Consider the following 20,180-nt stretch of genomic DNA (forward strand, 5'->3'; position numbering starts at 1 on the left):
TTCAGAGCAGAGGGCAAATGGGAGCTGATTTTCAAGCACACACCCCCCTCCACCTTCCCAAGAGCTGGGAAAGGAAAAAGACAAACAAAAACAAACCCCCGGCCTGTCCCGGCCAGGGGACTTCTGGGTGTTGGCGGTAACCTTTAGTCAGTTTCCAAGACCACATGGAAGGCGAGGGGATAAATCTTTAGTGTTTAATGCTAAAACGAAACCTCCTGAAACCCAAACAAACACAGGTCCCTCCTGCGACCCCCCGGCCTCTGGGTCCTGACTGCGCCTCTCTGCTTAGCTCAGAGTGGGTCACCCAGTCAAGAGGGAATGGCCCTTGACACAGACATGTATAAATAAAGTGTGTGTATATTTTTCGTCGGGGGCGGGACCCTGGCAGAAGCAGCACCCCTATTCTTTGCGTAGAAAAGGGGGCTGCCATCCTGACTTCTGGGAGACAGAGGTGGGCTCTGCCCTGGGCAAACAGTGCAATGAAAATCCGAAATGGAGAGGGCCGGATTCCTGCAGAATCTTCCAGTGCTGGGAGCCCAGGCAGGGCAGGAAGGCATCTTAGGTCCTATTCCCTGACTGCTCTGAAGGCACAGTGGGTAGGAGGGACCGAGAAAGTTTCCCCAGGTGTGTGTCTGCTTCCTTTGCCTGTCCTCTCTCAGAAAAGCTCACTCTATCTCAAAGAGAGCTGCATATGTTTTTTTCTCTTGGCATAGAGTTTGGTGTGATAAGTAAGACAAAACCCACACACAAAAATTTTTTTTTGGTTTAAAAATAAAATAATTCACCCCCCAATTTTGTTTCTAACCAAAGTGGCTGGATCAGAGAGTTGGGGAGTCTCTGAAATGAGATTTCACTGTAGTTTTCGAGACAGTTTTGTGAAGATCGGCGTGTTTCCTTTAGGGTGGGTTCCCTGTCCTGGTCTATCCCCCTGTCTTTCCCCAGCCCTCTCTCTATAGAGATTCTATATACACAGAAGTGGGGGGGAAATCACTTGTCTTTTAGGGATGAGACAGGCAGTCTTGAAACAGCTTGCAAAACCGGGGTTTAGAAAATTTCCGAGGGCGGGCTCTGGGCACCCAGTGACCATGAGATCAGTTTCCAGGGTTTTTTTTCCAGGGTGACATTCACTCCGACTGCCTGGGCCGGACTGTCTCTATTTAGTTGATATGTTTTAGCTAATCCAATTATTTTCAGACTGCTGCACGCGACAGTTGCATTGTTTATCCCGAGCCAGGAACTTTATAATAGAGTCCGGATGCGGTTAGGCTGACAGAAAAACTCAGACCTGCATGTTCAGTACATGAAAGTCGGCAGAGGGAGAGGGAGGTAGGCTGACTGGTGGAGCCGAAGAGAAAGCAAGAGGAAGGGAGATCAGGCTCAGGAGAGGGGCCACGCCCGCCTGGGGAGTGGAGGGTCCCGGAGAAGTGGGGTACAGCTCGGATCAGAAAAGGCAGGGTTGATCAAGGCTTGAGGGCTGATTGCCATGAAAGCAAACCTGAGCATTTTGAGGTTGGGATGGGATTTGAAAAAAAAAAGTTCTCTTTTCTGGTAGGGCTAAAAGTTTGGGGGGGAAGAGCGTGGTATCTGAGGCTGGGGTGGTGGTTTACGTGGGGGGAGGGGACAGAGTGACTTTTCCAAGCGCCTCTGGTTCTCTGCCCTCATTTCCGCGTTTGATTTCTCCCCCCTCCGTCCTGCAAACCTTCTGCCTTCGGGTTAGCCGGTCTTTTCTGTCTCTTCCCTTGAGACTCAGCACATTTGGGGAGGGGTGGGGGCAAGAGCTGCGGTTTCCCGAAACCAGAACCAGGAGCACCTCCAGACCTACTTTTTTATTTTGTTTTTTTGGGTGTGTGTGGGGGGGGTGGAAAGGAGAGGAGTGGATTTAAATTTGGTTTTTCACTCCTTATTCCTTTCTCACAGTCAGAGAACCCAAGCAGAGCACACCTGGGCAGCCAGGGACCTGGGACTTCCAGGAGCGTGGGGCTCGGAGGGGAAGTTTTGAGGTGGTAGAGAGAGGGTAGACTTGGTGGGAATTCCTGAGAAGGGGATTCTCTTGGTTTTCGTGGTTACTTTTTTTTTGTTTTTTAACCTCTTCTTGGCAATCGCCTGAAGGAGTTGCGCAGAGAAGAGGGTTGTCGCATTTTGGAAAACGGTTGAAACTGTGGTTTAGAGCACCTACTGCATTTTTAACGCCCAGGCTGTCAGCGCTGGGATAGATCTTTGCAAACAAAAGACAAAGCCTCTTTTTTTTTTTTTTTTTCCCCTGTAGAGGGCGATTTCTTAGCTCCCCCACCTCCCCTCCACCGGGGGTATCTGTCTCCACCTTTTTCTTGGCAGCCTCCTGCCCCTTCTGTCCAGGCCGGTTTCAGGATTTCAGTCAGAGGCGAAGGGGTTGCTTGAAAATGACTGTTGAATGTTAAGAGGCCTCCCAGCTCTGTGGTTGTCACCTAGAGCGAGGTGTCTGTCTGAGCAGCTCACACCAGGCAGTGAGCGAGGAGAAAGAAAGCAGGAGACAGTTAGGAAAATTGGTTGTTTGCTGAAGTCACAGACCGGAGGCAACAAGGAGAAGAGAAAAAAAAAATAAGAAAAAGCCAGGCGAGGCAATCACGAACTTGCCGAGTGAATCAAGACAGAAAATTGCTCTAGTGTGCAGAGCCTTGCAGAAGAGGCGACCGTTGCTGGCTTTCAAGGTCCCTCTGAAAAGGAAGCTGTCATCCTCCCCACGGCCTGACAAAGGAAAGGAAATCAGACTGATCACGTCAGGCGGGGAGATCCCCCAGCCCAGGTGCCCAGGAGCGGGGCGGCTCCAGCCAGACTGCTGGGGCCGGCCAGGAAACCTCCCCAAAGGTCTGGGACAAAATGGCTCGGAGCTTGAGGCCCCTGTCCTGGCAGGATGGGGAGGCCAGTGTCCCTGTCCCCAGATGAGGCTGACTCAGTGCCCACTGGGGACACCGAGCTGGAGGGCCTGCTTGCCTCCCGGCTACGCATTCGGCCACCCCTCCTTACCCACTCTGCCTCCTTCCTCCATGCCCCCCCCATCCCGCAGCCGCGTCCCGAAGGCTGCCGGACCCCCGAGGAAGGGTGTCTGGGTGTGATTCAGCCCAGAGCCTGCTAGAAACTGTTGGGTGTCTAGCCAGCGCTCCTGGCCCTCGGGGGCCACGCTTTGGGTAGATGATTGCAAGGCTTCTAGGAAGGCTTTCTGTAGACCCCAATTTAGGAAGCTTTGGGGAATTTGGAATAAAAAAGAAAACCTCTTAAGTCCTTAACTTTTTTTGAAAAGGCCAAGTGGACAAAAACTACTCAGCAGGACTTCAGTGTCAAAGGAGGCCACACCCACCTTCATTTCCAAAAGCCGTTTCCTTCCCCAGAGCCCATCCTCGTAGCAAAGCACAGGCTGGGGGTGGAAATTCCCTTCCGCCCCTTGTACTTGGACCCTGAGCAGGTCCCAGAACCCCAGCCGGCCTTGTCTTCCTCTTAGGGAGTCAAGATTCCCGAGCATCCTGCCCCGTTCTCTTCCCCCACCCCATCCTCCTGGTAGTGTGGGGTTAGCTGACTAATCTCTTAAAACAAAACCACCATTAGGGACTCTCTTTCTCCCCTGCCATCCCCAGCCCCCACCTCCCTGCACCTCAAAGAGCAGGAACCTTTTCCAGACTCCTCCTCTTGGGGGACCTGCTCCAGTGAGGTCACTGGCTCCTGCAAGGGGTGGGGGCTCCTCCTGGGTGTCTCTCAGTTGGCAGCGAGGTTGGTGCACCCTCGCCAGGAGAATCAGGTCCCCCAAGAGTGGCGCAGGCTCTCCTGGGCTCCATCCATCCTCCTCCTCCTCCTCCTCCGGCAGGAGTTGTAAAGAACTCAGAGCAGACTCCCTGCGTCCTAACATGGTCTTTTTTTTTTTTTTTTTTTTTTTTTTGAGGGATTCCCTCCTGGAGTGGTCCCTCTGGAGGTGGGGTCTAGGTCACTCTTCAGCCCCTGGAGTGAATGCTGCTCTAACCCGGCCTGGCCGGTTTTTTGTTTATTTTGTTTGTTTGTTTTTTTGGAAAAAGAGCAACTGCAGGCAGGCCTCGGTTAATGAGCCGACCCCGAGGGCCTCCCTCCCCCTCCGAAACTGCTCTCTCCCCCCGTCTGCTCCTCACTCGGCCCCTCCCAACACCTCCCTTCCTTTCCCTCCCTCCTCGTCTCCAGCTTCCGAGCCTTAAAGACTGCACTGCGTTCCCCTCAGACCCTTCAGACTGGGGTCTCAGTGGCTGGAAAACTGCAGAAAACCTGGGCCTCTTCTAGGGAGAAGAAAAGTGATGGGGCATGAGTGAGTCCTGCTGGGCCTCCCTCTGTTGCTTGCCAGCCTGGGACACTTAACAGTTTTCCTGGAAGTGAAACCTAAAGCCCTCGCTGTAAACATCAATTGGCCGATGGGTCGATCTGGGCATCTATTTACTATCTGTTTCTCTCTCCAGCCACTGATGAAGCTTTCCTTTTGCTCCATCCTGATCTTCATCATTTCATCAGTCCGTGTAGGCAGACATGGGGATGATCATGGATCACCTCTGTTTTTCTCTGCGGGAAATGAATGGAATGTTTCATTTTGCCATCGTCCAGGGCTCAGAATTTTCTCAGGGAACGATGTCAAGTTGAAATTTGCCTTCCTCCTTGGGCTCTGCTTGGGCGTGCTGGGGGAAGAGTTAGGCCCTGAACCGGCCACACAGTAACTCTTTTCAACTCGGGAGGCACCTTCAAGGGAAGTTGGGGTGGGAAAATTCCCCCAAGAGAGGAAAAACAGAGAAAGCAAAAACATTCCTTCCCGATCTCGGCTGCAGCTCCTCGGGGTGCTTGCCCTCCGTAAGTGACTGATGTCCAATCTTGTTTCTAGAAGGCAGGGAGTGTGTGAACTGCGGGGCGACGTCCACCCCACTGTGGCGACGAGATGGCACCGGCCACTATCTGTGCAATGCCTGCGGGCTCTACCACAAGATGAACGGGCAGAACCGACCCCTGATCAAGCCCAAGCGAAGGCTGGTGAGTTGTCCTCGGGAAGCACTGATCCAACACCGTCCATTCAGTGTCTTTAATTTCCTCTCTTCAGGAAGGAGCGCTTTCTGCAGGAAATAGGCAGGGCAGCTCAAAATCGTGTCAGCTTGCTTGGGACAGTCTTTTCCTCCCACCTTTGTTTTCTTTTTCCCAAATTAGATATGCAGAAAATTACGCTCTCTCTCTCTCTCTTTCTTCTCTCTTCCCCTCCATGGTTCTTAAGTCACTTATCAAGTTTTTAAGGGTGCTGACTTCTGGGTTATGTAAGTGTATTGGCTAACAGAGTGTGATTGCTTTAAGAGGACCCGGCTGGCTGATTTAAGGTGGATTGATAAATCCCAGTTTCGCGGAGGAATTTAGTGCGGGGATGGAATGTCCCAGGTGCCATCCAGAACTTGTTCCTGAAATAGTACAAGCAGGCTCCTAGGAGGCGATGACAGTCTCAGGGCTGCCTTAGAACCAGGGATGACATCTCACAGGCCAGCGCTTTAAGATGGATGGGGCCGCTTCACTGCATTTCACAAGCAGCAGACATTGGATTTAATGGAGGTTTTCTTCTTTCTTGGTCTAAAGAGTTGAGGAATCCCCACAGGTTGATTCCCGTGGGGAAGATCGCGTGGCTCCTTCCTGCCTCTTGGTCTCCCCTAGTGTCTGGTCTTACTTTCCCTTCGAAATCCTGCCAGTGAGGTGATGCTTTCCTCCTGTGGCCCCCCTTCTTTTCCCTTCTTAACCCTCTTGACATCCTCCCCCCCAAGGAATACTTGAGAAAACCGGGCACTAGCAAGCGTTTATAAGGAAAACTAGCAGGAGAGGCTCCTTTGCAAACTTGTCTTTGGAACCTCAGGCCAGGCCGAACAGCAAGCCTACATAACAGACAAATAAAAGCAGGTTTGGCAAATGAGGACGGTAACCACAGTCAAAAGATCAAAATGCTTTTTGTGGTGATGACATTCACCAAGCTGAGGGAGGGGCGGAGTTTCCCCATGCAGATTAACAATGGATAAAGTACCATCCATCAAATTGTAAGATGGGAGTGGGGGAAAACCCCAAACCCTCTGTATTCTTTTTTTTTAAACATTTTTTATTGATTTATAATCATTTTACAATGTTGTGTCAAATTCCAGTGTAGAGCACAATTTTTCAGTTATACATGAACATATATATTTTCATTGTCACATTTTTTTCACTGTGAGCTACCACAAGATCTTGTATATATTTCCCTGTGCTATACAGTATAATCTTGTTTATCTATTCTACATTTTGAAATCCCAGTCTGTCCCTTCCCACCCCCGCCCCCTTGGCAACCACAAGTTTGTATTCTATGTCTATCAGTCTGTTTCTGTTTTGTATTTATGCTTTGCCAAACTCTCTGTATTCTTTTTTAAAGAATATTCGTCTTCCCCAGCAGATTTTAATGCAAATCAACACCTTTCACACCCTCTTGGGAAGAAGGAAAAACTTTCTAGGGATGGCCGTGCCCATGTGACTTTAATTTTTGGCACTCCTAGGTCTCAAGGCTTTACTCTTCCTGATCTCTGCCCACTTCTCCAGCTTTCGAGAACCTCCCCCGACTCGTCCCCGTACTCTTTGGCTCCCCCCCACCCTTTCTCTCATGTGCAAAGCTAACTTCCTAGGAAAAAGCTGCCGGATATCTGAGCTCTGGAGATAACTCATACACAACAACTCAGCTTCCCCAACCTAAACATCAAGATGTTTGAACGGATCAGAACAAGACTGTTTGAAAAAAAAATGGCTGGAGGTGTTAGCACAGAATGAATATGATCACACCACAAAAGAATGTTCTGAATCACTCAAAACCTGGCCTTAGGGGGGGAAAAAGAGAAAAAGAAAAGAAAAGAAAAAAAGGGAAGAAAAGTAACAACAGAAACCTTCTTGTTAAAATAAGTCATGATACCATTATAATTGGGCTGTTTGGTTTTTTTTTTTTTTTTTAAGGTAAACGTGAAGCGGGAAAGAGAGAACAGAGAAGTCTAAGATCCTGTAGTTGTCTGGGTGATGGGCGGGAGTGCATGTGGTGTTTTCTTGGGGTGTCTTCTGCCTGGGTAGATTGCACAGGAGGGCTCCACTTGCATTTTATATAATTTTGTCTTCATTCACCTTTCATAAGAAATCTCTACAAGTCTGAGTAGAGTTGCTTTTAATTCTAGAGTTCATTGGCTGTCACACGTTAAGCTCTTTCTTACTCATCTGTTTTGGGTGGTTTTATATTTTTAGTTCCATAGAATTCACACTTGGGACTCATTCAGGATAAATATATATATATATATATATATATGTATTTTCTTTTAGCCCTTAGATATATTTGACTTTTGAATACCTAGAACTTTCTTTTTCTTCTTTTCTATATTTCCTGTCCCTTCTTCCCAGCTCTGTCTCTCCAGTTTGCTATTTCTGCTTTTGCACATTTGCAGATGTGCAGCAGACCACTCCGCCCCTCATATCTCTTCCTCTCTTCCATAAGATGCATATCTAACTGTGAGTCAACTCACGCAGGAAAGAGGAGTGGGAAGACCTATCGAGTTCTTTCCCTCCTGTTGCAGGGTTTTCCTATGTCTCATGACTAGCTTGCTTTATTAATAAACGTTGTCTCCTGTGGGTGAACCGAACAGTGCAGCTTGTAGAACTTCTATATAAATTCACACGAAGCCTGAACCTGGCAGTATTTGCGTTACTGTCAATACGCTGCCAAGGGCCGTACCAGGAACCTTGTTCTTCAGAACTTTTATTTTACTGGTTGGCATGATGGGTTTGTTCCACCCCTTTGCAGCTGCTGGGCTGGGAAACCTGGTGCTTGAGTGGCTATTAGTCTGCTCTATCCGAGCATTTCTTTTAAAGAGGGAAAAACAGTCCAGGCTGATAATAATCATCCCATGATAATCTAATTGTCACAATCCTGCAGCACCGATTTTCTATGTCATCTTCTCCCCAGGAGGATCCAGGAGCAACAGTTAAGTCTTAAATGGTCACATTTCATAAAGGCAGGTGGCCAGAGGCAGGTGGGGTGAGGGGCAGCCCTCTTGGACTGCAGTGAATTATTTTCAAAACCGACAGCCCAAAAGTAGGACCTTCTCAACGATGATGGATAAGGGCTGTTGTTCAATTTTAGTTTCTCAGGGCACAGAAAATAATTAGTTTTTTTTTTTTTTAAGCCATAGCTCTACAATTTAAGCCTGTAGGAAAGGGGAGCATCTCTATGGGACAATTTAGCAGCTTTGAAGGGAAGGGAACCAGCCTGGTTAATTCAGAATTGCCACTGGGTTTTCATATCTGGCCGTTTCGGGTGTTTGACTGAAATCTTGCTGGATAAAATATTGATGGAAAAGTGAGCGTGGTCCCTGTAGTTTCTGGTCCGTGCTTTTGTAAACTTGCCAGAATTTTCTTGATCACAGATAAAGACCAGCTGAATTCTTTCTCCTTCTCTTGCCTTTGATAATGTTTTTGAGTCCAGGGACAGAAGTAATTTTGCAGTTGAGATTTTCCTTTTTATGTTGTGGGGCAGAGAGTGAGGAGGTGAGAGAGATGTGTGTTAGAAGTGACCCAAATCTGTTTTCTTTCCAAAATTTTTGAGCTTAAGTTTTTTTTTTAAACTTACGGACAGAGGGAACCATCCCCATATACATTTAAGTCCATTGAAAAGCAAAAGAAACATCCCCCTCTTGAAGGAAATGAAAGCAGTGACACCATCAAATAATTAAAACTCAGGCTGGGGCTGACATCTGACCTGCAACCATCCTGCTCGGTGAACATCAGATAGCAAATACCTACTTTCAAGAAGGTGAAATGAGATGAAGGTAGGAGCGGGGCCAGGGTTCCTGTTGACTTGCAGGATTCCTTGTTCTTCTCAGTATGTCTCGTTCACCAAAAGCCACCCCAGGAGAAGGAAGATGGCGGTCACCATGAGCCACCGAATCTGAAGTCGTGGGCGGTGCACAGTGAGGACCGCGGCAGACTGGCTGGGGTCTGGTTCACGTAGGATGTTTGTTCACTTTGGTGCCTCCTACGTGTGCCGGCCACACACCCACACAGACGTTTTCTTCTGTTATTGCTCTGTCCTCCTTCTCATCCTCTCTTTCTCTGTTTGGGATCCAGAAAGTGCTTCTGATGCTTGAGTTTGCTCTTCCTTGCTCTGAGTCTGTTGTGATGGCAAGGGGCCTCCTTGAGGACTGAGACTCTTGGAAAGAGACTTCCTGGGGGCCTGGCCAAGAAAGCCACCGAGGGCCTGGTACCAAAACCAGTCTGGTTCTTTCAAAATTGCGACTTACAAGAATTAAACATCTGGCAAACTTGGAGAGGGAGGGAGGGGCTCTTTGTGTCGGAGAGGTGGCGGCAGCTTTCTGCTCCTCCCGAATTCTTCCCGGGGGACAGCAGGCCACCCTCGGACCACCGGACCACAGTCCGATCCGCTCCTCTGCTGGTGGATCAACTGTATTTTTCTTCTTGAGGCAGCTTTTGGGGATCTTTAGTACTTTCATGTGGGCCACTTGCTAGTTTTGATTTCAATGATAATTTTTTTTTTTTAAAGTTGGTCTCGATAGCTCTGCAAACCCCTTTAACGTTTGTTTTGATTTTACCCTCTCCTCTCTCCCCACTCCCCAGTCGGCAGCAAGAAGGGCAGGTACGTCTTGTGCAAACTGTCAAACCACAACCACGACTCTCTGGAGAAGAAATGCCAACGGAGACCCCGTCTGCAACGCCTGCGGGCTGTACTACAAACTGCACAATGTAAGTTTCCCCGGGGACCCGCCCGAACGGCCGCCCTCTGCTGATACCCAGTGCGCAGCGTCCCTCTTCCCTGGTCCCCTTCTCAATGGCATCGCCCGCTAACGGGGCTCAGAAGAGTCACTGCAGGGGGACGGACCCCCAGTGTAGGAAAGTACTCAGCAGCCTTGCTGAGACTGAAGGGTTTCAAACAGGACGACCCTGCCCCTCAGCATGTGCTGGAAGCAAGATGTGCCTGGTCTGGGTTTTTAAGGGGAAAAACAGTCTTCCCTTCGGAAAACCGAAAGAGTCACCCGTCATGTTTTGATGTTTCCTTGCGTTTTTCAACTTTCTGCAGAAAAAAAAAAAAAGTGAACCAGAGAGCGAAAGAGAAAAGCAAATAAGATTGTACTGCACTGCATAGGGCTTTAGGGCTGATTTAGTGACCGAGGGGTAGAGAGAGGGCCTTGGCTTGACCCGTGCTGTGAATTTTAGATGGATTCTCTGTGTAAAACACGTGAGATGGAATGTCGGAGAGCTGCCACCTGACGACTTTGTCCGAAGCGGGAGAACTGCCGCGAGCGGACGGCGGTCATCCTCGCCAGGGGGACGAGCGCCCTTCTCCTTCCGTAGCGTATTAGCAGCACCATCAGTGTCACCTGGCCGCATGGGCTGGGCTGTGTCGGTTTTAAACTTTCAACTTGGGGTCCTCCCATTTCGCAACATCTTTACGTCAAAAAAAAAATTCAGTTTTTTTTGTCTGCAGCAACTCTGGCTGACAGGTCATAACCCTGGAGGTTTATGTTAATCCTAGAGAAAGAATTTTCTCTCCATCTGTCTCTCTCTCTCTTTCTCAGTCTCTCTCAGACCTAATCTCTGGCTCTGTCTGATTCACTTAATGTCTCTTTGCCAGTCTGGCATTGGTAAAGTCCGGGAGTGCAAAGGCAGAGGTTTTCGCTCGTGGCCATTCTGGTGGCCAACTTGTCTTGCCCAGGAACGCCTAGGAATTGGGGCGGAAGCTTTCCTGGTTAGATTTTTTGAGTCACAGGAGAACTTCCCAGGGTGACCCCCGCAACCCAGTCCTATTGTGCGTCCTGGGAGTGAGCTGATTCCCGGAAGCCTGTGACCCTCCCCTCCCTGCCTGCGCGTCCCTGCCCTTGGCACGGCCCTCGTGCAGGGTGGGCGCTGGTGGAACCAGGGTCTTACTAGGATTGATCGTGTCTCCCCCCAGACCCTCGGACTGCGGTTTATATACATTTTATCATCAATGAAACGCCAGGCCGGGTTTCACTTTGGGGAAGTGCCGGGGAGAGAAGACGGTTTGCGATGAAAATCTGGAAGCTTCGGGGCCTTAGAGTTTATGAGTTAGCCAGTCATCGGCACAGCCCATAAAATGATTTTGGGGCTGTCATTTATGGTTTTCAAAGAACTTTCATGTTGCTTGATTACATTTGAGCCTCCAACAGTCCCATGAGGTAGCAGGGCGGAAATGGCCTTTATTTTCGTTTTACTTGAAGAAATTATGACTCAGAGAAGCAAGTCACATGGCCGATGAGGTGGAAGGGCCAGTACCGATTTCCAAATATGAAAGGCCTTCCGGGGAGGCCAGCAGCTCCAGGACCAGTGGGAACCAGGGGAGAGTAAGCACCTCCTCATTTTAGAATATACCAGAGTTCTAGTCAAAGGAATGAATGCATGTGTGTGTATTTCTTTCCTATTTCCATAGACGTATAGGAATTATGAGAAACGAACCAGCTCTAAATTTCTTGGACTCCTTGGCCTCAGTGAACTATGGTCTCAATTGTGTCCAATCTCAAAAGCAGATATTTCTGAAGTATACGAATTTCTCATTAAATCAGAGAAAAGTCAGGGAACCCTCATCACGACTCCCTCCCACCCTCTTCTTAATTAGCTACCGATGTCGTGGTTGGGCCCTGGTGGCTGGGAGATGGAAAGTTACTCGCCAACTCCAGTGGTTTTTTTCTGCCTTCTCTGGTTTAGTAAGAAGTCCCCAAAGGAGGCGATTCACCTTGGGCTTAATGAGAGATAATAACCTATTAGCATCCTCATCTTGTTGTGTTTAGTCCTGCCCATCTCGAGACCTGTACTGGATGCCCTGAGTTAGTTCCTGTCTGCTTATCTAGGTGTGTAGATAACTACCTATCTCCGTATCAGTGTTGAGACTAGTTATCTGGGTTTGTGTGGCTATCTGTGTAACTAGATATTATACTTAGATAGCCGCTCAGTATATCTAGGTATCAGTGCAAAGAGCCGTGTGTCTAGACGCTATCTTGGGGAGATTTGATGTGACGGTAGATTTCTACCACCTCTGTAGGCTGCATCTTTATCTTGATTATAACTTTGAGGAAGGAACCCTGAAAGGTTCTTTGGCAACGACCTTTTCCTCCTCTGCCGTCACTCACGTTGCCTTCCCGGGCGAGGGGCGGAAGCAGGTGTCAGCCCCACCGAGTGGCTCTGGACCCTCTCCAGGTGACCTCTCCCAGCTCAGCCCCAGGAAGCTGTGGGTTTGCTGCTCCCAGAAGTGCTGTCAGCCGCCCAGCCCTGTTGGTTAGTGGATTCTCTCTTCCTCGACTAGTGTTTTCTAGCACTTGGAGCAGACAGGCAGATCCCAGAGCCAGGAGAACCTTGCTTCTTTCTCCAGCCTTGAGGACCCTGGAGGAAGAAGTTGTTTATTTCCCCCAGGAGTCAGGAAGGACTGAGACCCTGACGTCCCCTCCTTTGCCACATTTCCCTGGAAGCAGGTCCAGATGTGCGGTCTGCTTTACAGGGCAGGTGGCCCCACTTGAGGTCAATCTGATTCTGAATCATGGTGGGGCGTGATCTCAGTTTGCTTGGTCGAGTCCCTTCTCTTGGTTCTGCCCTCCACCCCACAAAAAGCGAGTGTATATTCAAAATAAACCCAATGAGGCTTGTTGGGAAGAGAGACGGGAGATGAGCGATCTTTACAGCGGATGCTGGCCTCTGCCTTGTCACTCTGCTTCATTTGTGGTCTTTGATTGTTAGGACGAGAGGGCTCGCAGGGTACTCTCCGTCCCCTCGGCGGACGTTACGTTCTTGTCGATTGGTTGGTTTAGCTGTGTGTCTGGTTAGAAGCAGATTACCAGGACCAGGAGAGATCGCCACTTTCGGTCATCACAGCTGGTACACGTGGGCAGGACACCACCTTTTGGAAAGACACGTTTTAGTAAAGGATGACCCCAGAACGTAAAATTTCAGGGCAAGATTTCACAGCATCTCTTGTTGCAAAAAGACTGGTAGGAGAGAGGCAACCAGAAGTTACTTTGAAGAGGGAAGCAGTCCTCGCTTCTCAAGGCAGTTGGACTGAAACACTTAAGATCGGTTACCTTGCAGCTTCCAAAGTCACAACACAGGACCAGTAGATAAGATACTATTTCCCTCTTGAAAATTCCTCCCTTGCTTCCATTCTCATGAATTGTTCTAAGGTGATTCTAGTGGAAGAAGACAAGCTATTATATTTTAGGTACCAGAGAAGTACAACCATCTTGGGTGGGTCTCTAGAATGTGGTCCTCAGGGACACAAAGTCCCCCGAGGCAAACTTTCCCACAAGTGATTGGATGAACATGATTAATAACCTCTGCTTGGAACACCTTGCCCTTGGTCTCCTGGTTTCTGAAACCGATGGAGGCTGACGGTCAGAAGCCCACTGCAGACCTCGCCTGCAGGGCTCTGTGAAGAAGGGGCCCCTGAGAGTAGACCCCTGGTCTGGGGCAGGCAGGGGAACCGGTGTCGGCAGTGTGAAAGCCTGCACCATTTCAGAGCCAGCCAAAAAAAAAGTAAAAAAAAAAAATTGATCTTTGTTCAGATTAACAGACCCCTGACTATGAAGAAGGAAGGCATCCAGACCCGAAACCGAAAAATGTCTAGCAAATCCAAAAAGTGCAAAAAGGTGCACGACACGCTGGAGGACTTCCCCAAGAGCAGCTCGTTCAACCCCGCCGCCCTCTCCAGACACATGTCTTCGCTCAGCCACATCTCACCGTTCAGCCACTCCAGCCACATGCTGACCACGCCCACGCCGATGCACCCACCGTCCAGTCTCTCCTTCGGACCTCATCACCCTTCCAGTATGGTCACCGCCATGGGTTAGAGCCTCTGCTCGACGCTTAGAGGTCTCCGGGCGAGAACCCCTCTGGCCCCTCCGACGTGAGTTTTCCAGGAGCGGTACCAGGAAGCTGAAATCGGACGGATACCTGTTTTCGAAGTCAGAAAGCAAAATGACATTCGCCACTTTGACAGAGGAGCCCGCTGCGGTGTCTGTGTGCCCCGAACCTGGATCCCATTTGTGAATAAAGCCATTCAGACTCGCGTTTCCCTACTTAACAGGGTCTCTCTAGTGCTGTGAAAAAAAAAGAAAAAAGAAAAAAAAAGAATTGCTGAACACTGCATATAACTTATATTGTAAGAAATCCTGTACTTGGAAGAAGAGGACTTGACTGCATCCGAGTCGCTGTCAGGAAGGCGTGAAGGACGCCAGGAATTTTAAGGAATACGGGGGAAAATAAAGGGTGGAAATTAAGAGAAACTAGGTCTGATATCCAAATGGACAAACTGCCAGGGATTTTTTGCCTTTCACTGGTCACAGTTGTTTGATGCATTAAGAGAAAAAAAAAAAAAAGGAAAAAAAAAAAGAAAAAAGTTGTAGGCAAATCATTTGTTCAAAGCGGTGGGTCTCTGCCCAGGAAATCCCTCCGCTCTGGGCGGCGGGGCAGCGCTCACCTGCTGCCGGAGGGGGGACTCGGAGAGACTTCCAGGCCCGCACGCTTGGTGAACAAGTCCCTGTAATTGTTGTTTGTATGTATAATTCAAAGCACCAAAATAAGAAAAGATGTAGATTTATTTCATCATGTTATACAGATTGAACTGTTGTACAAGTTTATTTACTGCTAGTGTTAAGAACTGCTTTTTTTCCCCTCTTTTGTTTTTGTTTGAACATTTTCCTTCTCGCTCTGTTTTCGATTGAAGAAACTAGGTGACATTCAGTCGACCTAAGGTGGTTGTGCTCTGGAGGGCTGACTTTTGCTTTTTTTTTTTTTTTTATGGTATTTATTACATAGCTTCTAAGGGTACAGCGGCACCTGTCCTGTCGCCCACTCCGCCCGCAGCCTGCGCTGTGAAGGTAGCGGTGTTGCAAGCTACCAGCGTGCATGTCAGCGGCTCAGACCCGCCAGAGCGGGTCCTGAGAACAGCCTGGCTGAATGTTAGCGCCTGCTGTGTTCTGTGTTAGTGATCACTGCCTTTCATGCAGTCTGTTGGAATAATAATATACAAATAAATAATAAAGTGAAACTATTTAAAAGCAACGAGATAACATTGTATCAGGAGTGGTGGCCAAGCTCTTAGAGAATCGAGGAGCTGTAGTTAATTTAAGGGGGAAAAAAAAAAAAGGTGTTTAAACCAATCAAAACAAAAGCCACAAAGTCCAAACAGGTTAAGGTGTTCATTCAGAGGTAAAGGCAAACCCCAGAGAGTCAACATCGGTTCCTTTGGGAAACCGGGCATCTTTGGAGTTTGCAATGCAGCCCAGAGGCATGGATCCTGGGGCCGGAGTAACTTCCCTGGTCCCCTCGTGCGCTGCAGTGCCCTCTGCCTGTGTCACCTCGAGGAGACAGTCTTCTCGCAGGAGAAGTGGGGAGATTTCCTCTTTGAGATTCACGGGTGGACTGCCGCTGGCGGCTTCCTCTTGGTTTTCTGCGAGATGTCCAGGAGCTGGGCTGGCTCTTGAGTTCATTTCTGTTTTGCTTTTCTGCTGTCGAATAGCAGCACAGTGAAGGGTTTATTGGAATGTTTGCGAAAAGTGAAATAACCGTTTTGTAACTTATGCTGTATAGTTTCCTTTCGCTCTGTTGACAGAATGTGTAACCCCGGCACACATTTGAAAATCTCTGTTAATCGCCTCTTTGCTTTCTTAGCAAATATTTCCAACCTAAAGCTAAATGTTGAAATAAAGAAGTAGAGAATTACTGAGTTGCAAATGAAGATCTGACTGGTTCCTAATTTCGGACGTGGTTTCCGGTCACGTGTGATGCACCCAAGGCAGTTCTGGTCCATGGCCGTCTTAAACTGGGGAGGTTTTATCAGATCGTTCCAATGGTTCGACATTTGCCACTTCTCTCCTTCACGAACAGATTTGAGTTAATGCCCTTTCACCTTCAGAACAGGGAGTTCAAATTCTTGACATTCTTGGGGTGGGAGAAGGGCGGGGAGGGGGCCACACGTAGAAAAATCCCAAACTCAAGACTTTAGCTACATTTTGTTTTAGGTGCTTTAGCATATTTGATCCTGTTCCTTCTGTAGACAAATGTCATCTTATCATCCTGTACATGGTTTTAACATTCTAAGGTATTTCTAGAAGATGATGCAAAAGATTAAAAAAATACATATATATGTAACAATTACCCAGTTTCTTCTTTAGAATGTTATCATATGTTTTCATGGCTTCAATAGTTTTGTTCTTTTTTCTTCACTTAAAAAGTTATGACCCACTAAAACAGCGACACGAAAGAGAGCTTCATCTTGAAAGGCAGAACACGATTGTAGATCTAAAATGCTCGCAAATGCCTTTGAGTAAATTGTATCCCTCCTTCATTTTCAGTCTGTCCTGCCTCACTTTTGAAATAGTTGCATTTAGCTCATCCTGGGGAATATATGTGCAAGTGTGGATTATTTCTTTAACACATTTTAAAAGCCACCATAGTAGAAAAAAAACCAAACGACCGTGATTGAACAGTTTTGCTATTTACAAACTCCTCTTATGTATCTAATGGCAGACGTTCCTGATGTAAAAATTTTGAATGTAAGCGTTTCCTTCGTTGATTCAACAAACATCTATTGAGTATCTAGGTTGAAGTCCATTTAAAAATCACTTTTTTTTTTTTTTTTGGAAAAAAAAAAGAAGCAGATTAGGCAACAGAGAAACCTAGGCTCCTGTGTCTTAGTCTTTGTGACATTTACAGGTTATTCCCCTTTATAAAGAACACTGTGAACTGTGGTGAGGTCCCTAACGGGGCCCCTGGCTCGGTCACCAGACAGACAGAAGCCCTGACACAAGTGGGGACACCCAGAGCCTGCCTGCGGAGAGCAAGGTCGATTTTCTAAACCTTTCTAAGAGGTGAGAATTATTTGTAAAGCTGATTCCCCATCGCAGGAGTTCATCTTAGTATCTCCTCAGTCGGGAAGCTGTGTGAAGGGAGCAAATTCTTCCCAGGTAATGCATCTCGGACCTGAATTTAGTAAAACACCTGTTCACAAAATTCAAATTCAGAAACTCAAACTCCATCTGCTCCTGCCTCTGCTATGTTCCTCACCATGGGAAGCTGTCCTGTTTATACCACAAAGCTTTAAAAGCATTATGACTCCAGTTCCCTTGTGTCCCATCCCCTATCCTCCACCACAGATCCATCCCAAATCCCCCCCAGATCCTCAAACCATTTTTGTGATGCTTCCTGGGCAGCAGGTACTATTGACTCCTGTAGAAAAATTGCCTTCAATTTCCAAGCTAAGCAGAGATGAAAGAAATTTTTTTAATTAAAAATTTAAAAATCACAAAAACGTCCAAAGAAAACATTTGAATGACAGCATTTTAGGTTAGAGTTTTATCCACAGAACAAAACATTTTAATCCAGGATCCAAAACAGCCGAGTAACACACCAACCCCTTCCTGCACTTTCAAATGAAAAGAACTTCTGAAAACCATTTTCCTCTTTGTTTATCCCATCTTGCTCAAGCGGTGCGAATATACCCTCCATTTGGGACATGTCTGCACTTCTTTGCAAAAGCCCAATAGAGGGAAAACCCCAGAATTCAGAGAAATTCATTGATCATTTGAAACATCTGACCACCACTGTCTTAGAGGAGTCTGGGTTTCATTTCCGATTCTGTCACCCCTGGGCAGAGTGACCTGAGACCATTTGCTGGATTTCTTCCGGGGCTGGGCTTTTATCTGCATAATTAGAAGAGATGATGTCTAAGACCCATTGGAAAAGAAGAACACCATAATTCCATTTTTTTTTTAAGAGCATCCTTTATTAAGAAAGACGTCCTCACAGCCCTGGTTAGAATTTTGACCGGGGGTGGTTTTAAGAGCCTGGAGTGCTAGTGGTTCAGAAGATTCCAGATGGGCTGGGGTAGGTCCACGCCCACCTCGTGAAACCCAAATTAACTTGTGTGACTGTCACCCCGGGACGGGAGTTAGTGTCCCAGCCTGCAGAGCCCCTGCTCTTTCTGAAATGTGTCCAGGGCCCTCTTGGGTGGAATACGCAGGACTTGCTGGACCTGCTGATGCTGGCAGCCCGGTTCGTATTTCACTCATCCATTGTGTAAAGAAATTCTGCCTGAATTGCTTACAGCCTATCCCAGGGAGATAGCCAGCGTCCAGCCTTTCTCTTTCCTTGTGTCCTCTCTGTCTCTCTTTCTCTTCTGAGAAGGGGAGCAGCAGAGGAAGGAGACTGATGATCCCCCAAAGTGGGTCCTTTTGGGGTGCTCTGTTGAGATTCTGGTTTCTCTGAGCTCTTCCTCGCTCACCCTTGACCTTCTTTGCAGGGGATCCTGGTCCATTAGCCACATTGTTTGTGGTGCGTTTTTACAATCCCCTGTCATGTCTGTGTGCACAGCTCGGCGTGGGGATTTGGAGGGCCGGCCCACTCCCCCCAGCCGCCCCCCTGCCCTCCCCCACCCCCTCGGGTCTCCGGGAAACAAAAGACACGCATTACAAAGCACTCGGCTGTGCCGCCAGAGGCGGGCGAGCGGCTCTGGGCCCAGCCTCGTGCACTGCAGGGACGCACTGTGGAGACACACGAGGCCGCTGGGCTCCTGGCACTGGCTCCCAATTTTGGTCCCTTGTTCTGAAGGGGACCCCTTTGCAGAAAAATTTGGATGGTGTCGGGTGATGCGATGCCTAAACTTCCAGGTTATCAACCAAGAAATCAGCCCCTGCCACCTGACTCTTCTGGGTGGGGGTGGGGAAAGGGGCAGTGGGCACAAGGAACTTCCTGAAAATGAAAGGTTTTTGTTTTCTTTTCTTTGTTTTCTTTTTTTTTTTTCTGATTATAGAATTAGTTACTACTTATTGACCAAGGTTGGGAAATTTTTTTAAATTTATTTTTTCCCTACATTTTTTTAAAAAGAAGCAGAAGAAACAGGACTTTCGGAGGTGCTGTTGAATGGGCCACGTGCAGTCTGGTCCTTTGAATAGTTGATCTGGAGTCTCTTTTTGAGTCTGGTGGTCGCGGGCGCCTGGGCTGAAGAGGGATTCACAGTGTTGTGTTAGTTTTGGGTGCACAGCAAAGTGATTCACTTATGCATACACAGACTATATGTATTTTCAGATCCTTTTTCATTATGAGCTTTTACAAGATAGTGAATATAGTTCCCTGTGCTCTGCGGTAAGTCCTTGTTGTCTATCTGTTTATATATAATAGTGTGTATCTGCTAATCCTAAACTCCCAGTTTATCCGTACCCCTCACCTTTCCCCTGTGGTAATCATAGTTTGTGTTCAACGTCTGTGAGTCTGTTTCAGTCTGTAAATAAGTTCACTTGAGCGTTCACTTTTTGGGGGTCATTAAAACTCCATCTCATGAATTGGGAGGGTTGTTAAGGAAAATTCATAAAAGGCAGCCACCCCTCCATCTTGGGGTTGGGGAGGCTTCATGCCTCTTTATGGGGATGGCCTCTCCTGGCTGGACAGGGACAGCTGGTGCCCTTCTTGTAAAACCGGAGTTTCTGAGCACACCAGCCACAGCCACGTGCACGGTCACTGCTGACCCTGGGCTGAAGCTGCCTGGATCCCCCTCATGGACAACCTGTGATGCCGAGTCGGAAATTCTCCTCTGGGCCCACCCCTGCAGGCCCAGAGCGGACCAGCCCTGTGACCAGTATGGCACCCGGCCGTTAAGACACATGTCAACGTACGTTGTTGGATATGCGAACGTCTGTGCTCTCCTGCTTTGAATGCAGATCGGTCCCTTTCTCAGAGGAGAAATCGAAATCACTTATTGGACACAGTGGCTTTCAATCTGACTGCGTTCCAGTTGGGGAGCAGTAGATGGGGGTGTGTGAGGCAGACAGGGTGTGTTTGAAGTTCCCTTGAGGTCTGGTAACAGAGCCACAGGCACACCGACATCTTTGTACACCAGGCAAAGTCTTGAGGGAACGTCAGGCCCAGGGCCTCTAAGCAGCCAAAGCCTGTATCAGTTTCCTCCTGCTGCTGTAACAAAGCACCGCAGCCTTGGCAGCACTCCTGGAGGGTGGAGATGTGAAATCTGTTTCACCCAGCTGAAGTCAAGGGGTCCCAGGGTGGGTTCCTTGTTGGAGGCTCTGGGGGCGAATCCATTCTCTTGCCTTTTCTAGCTTGGGGAGGCCTCCTGCGTCCCTTGGCTCACGGCCCCTTCCTTGTATCACTCT

General features: G+C 48.2%; 1 protein-coding gene across 4 annotated transcripts in view; it reads left to right on the plus strand.

Annotated features, from left to right (window-relative positions):
- GATA3 (GATA binding protein 3) overlaps positions 1 to 15,757 on the plus strand; it is a 29,419-nt gene extending 13,662 nt beyond the window's left edge. For 3 of the 4 annotated variants that reach the window (XM_031444756.2, XM_031444755.2, XM_031444754.2), the window contains exons 4-6: positions 4,862 to 5,007; positions 9,637 to 9,762; positions 13,584 to 15,757. In XM_031444756.2, the coding sequence (XP_031300616.1) occupies positions 4,862 to 5,007; positions 9,637 to 9,762; positions 13,584 to 13,868 (557 nt within the window). In that variant the 3' untranslated portion in view covers positions 13,869 to 15,757. The remainder of the gene's footprint in view (positions 1 to 4,861; positions 5,008 to 9,636; positions 9,763 to 13,583) is intronic. The other variant, XM_031444758.2, reaches the window with a different exon arrangement.
- Positions 15,758 to 20,180: the final 4,423 nt, after the last annotated feature.

This window comes from Camelus dromedarius, chromosome 26 (assembly GCF_036321535.1).
Source record: "Camelus dromedarius isolate mCamDro1 chromosome 26, mCamDro1.pat, whole genome shotgun sequence".
NCBI classification, from domain to species: Eukaryota; Metazoa; Chordata; class Mammalia; order Artiodactyla; family Camelidae; genus Camelus; species Camelus dromedarius.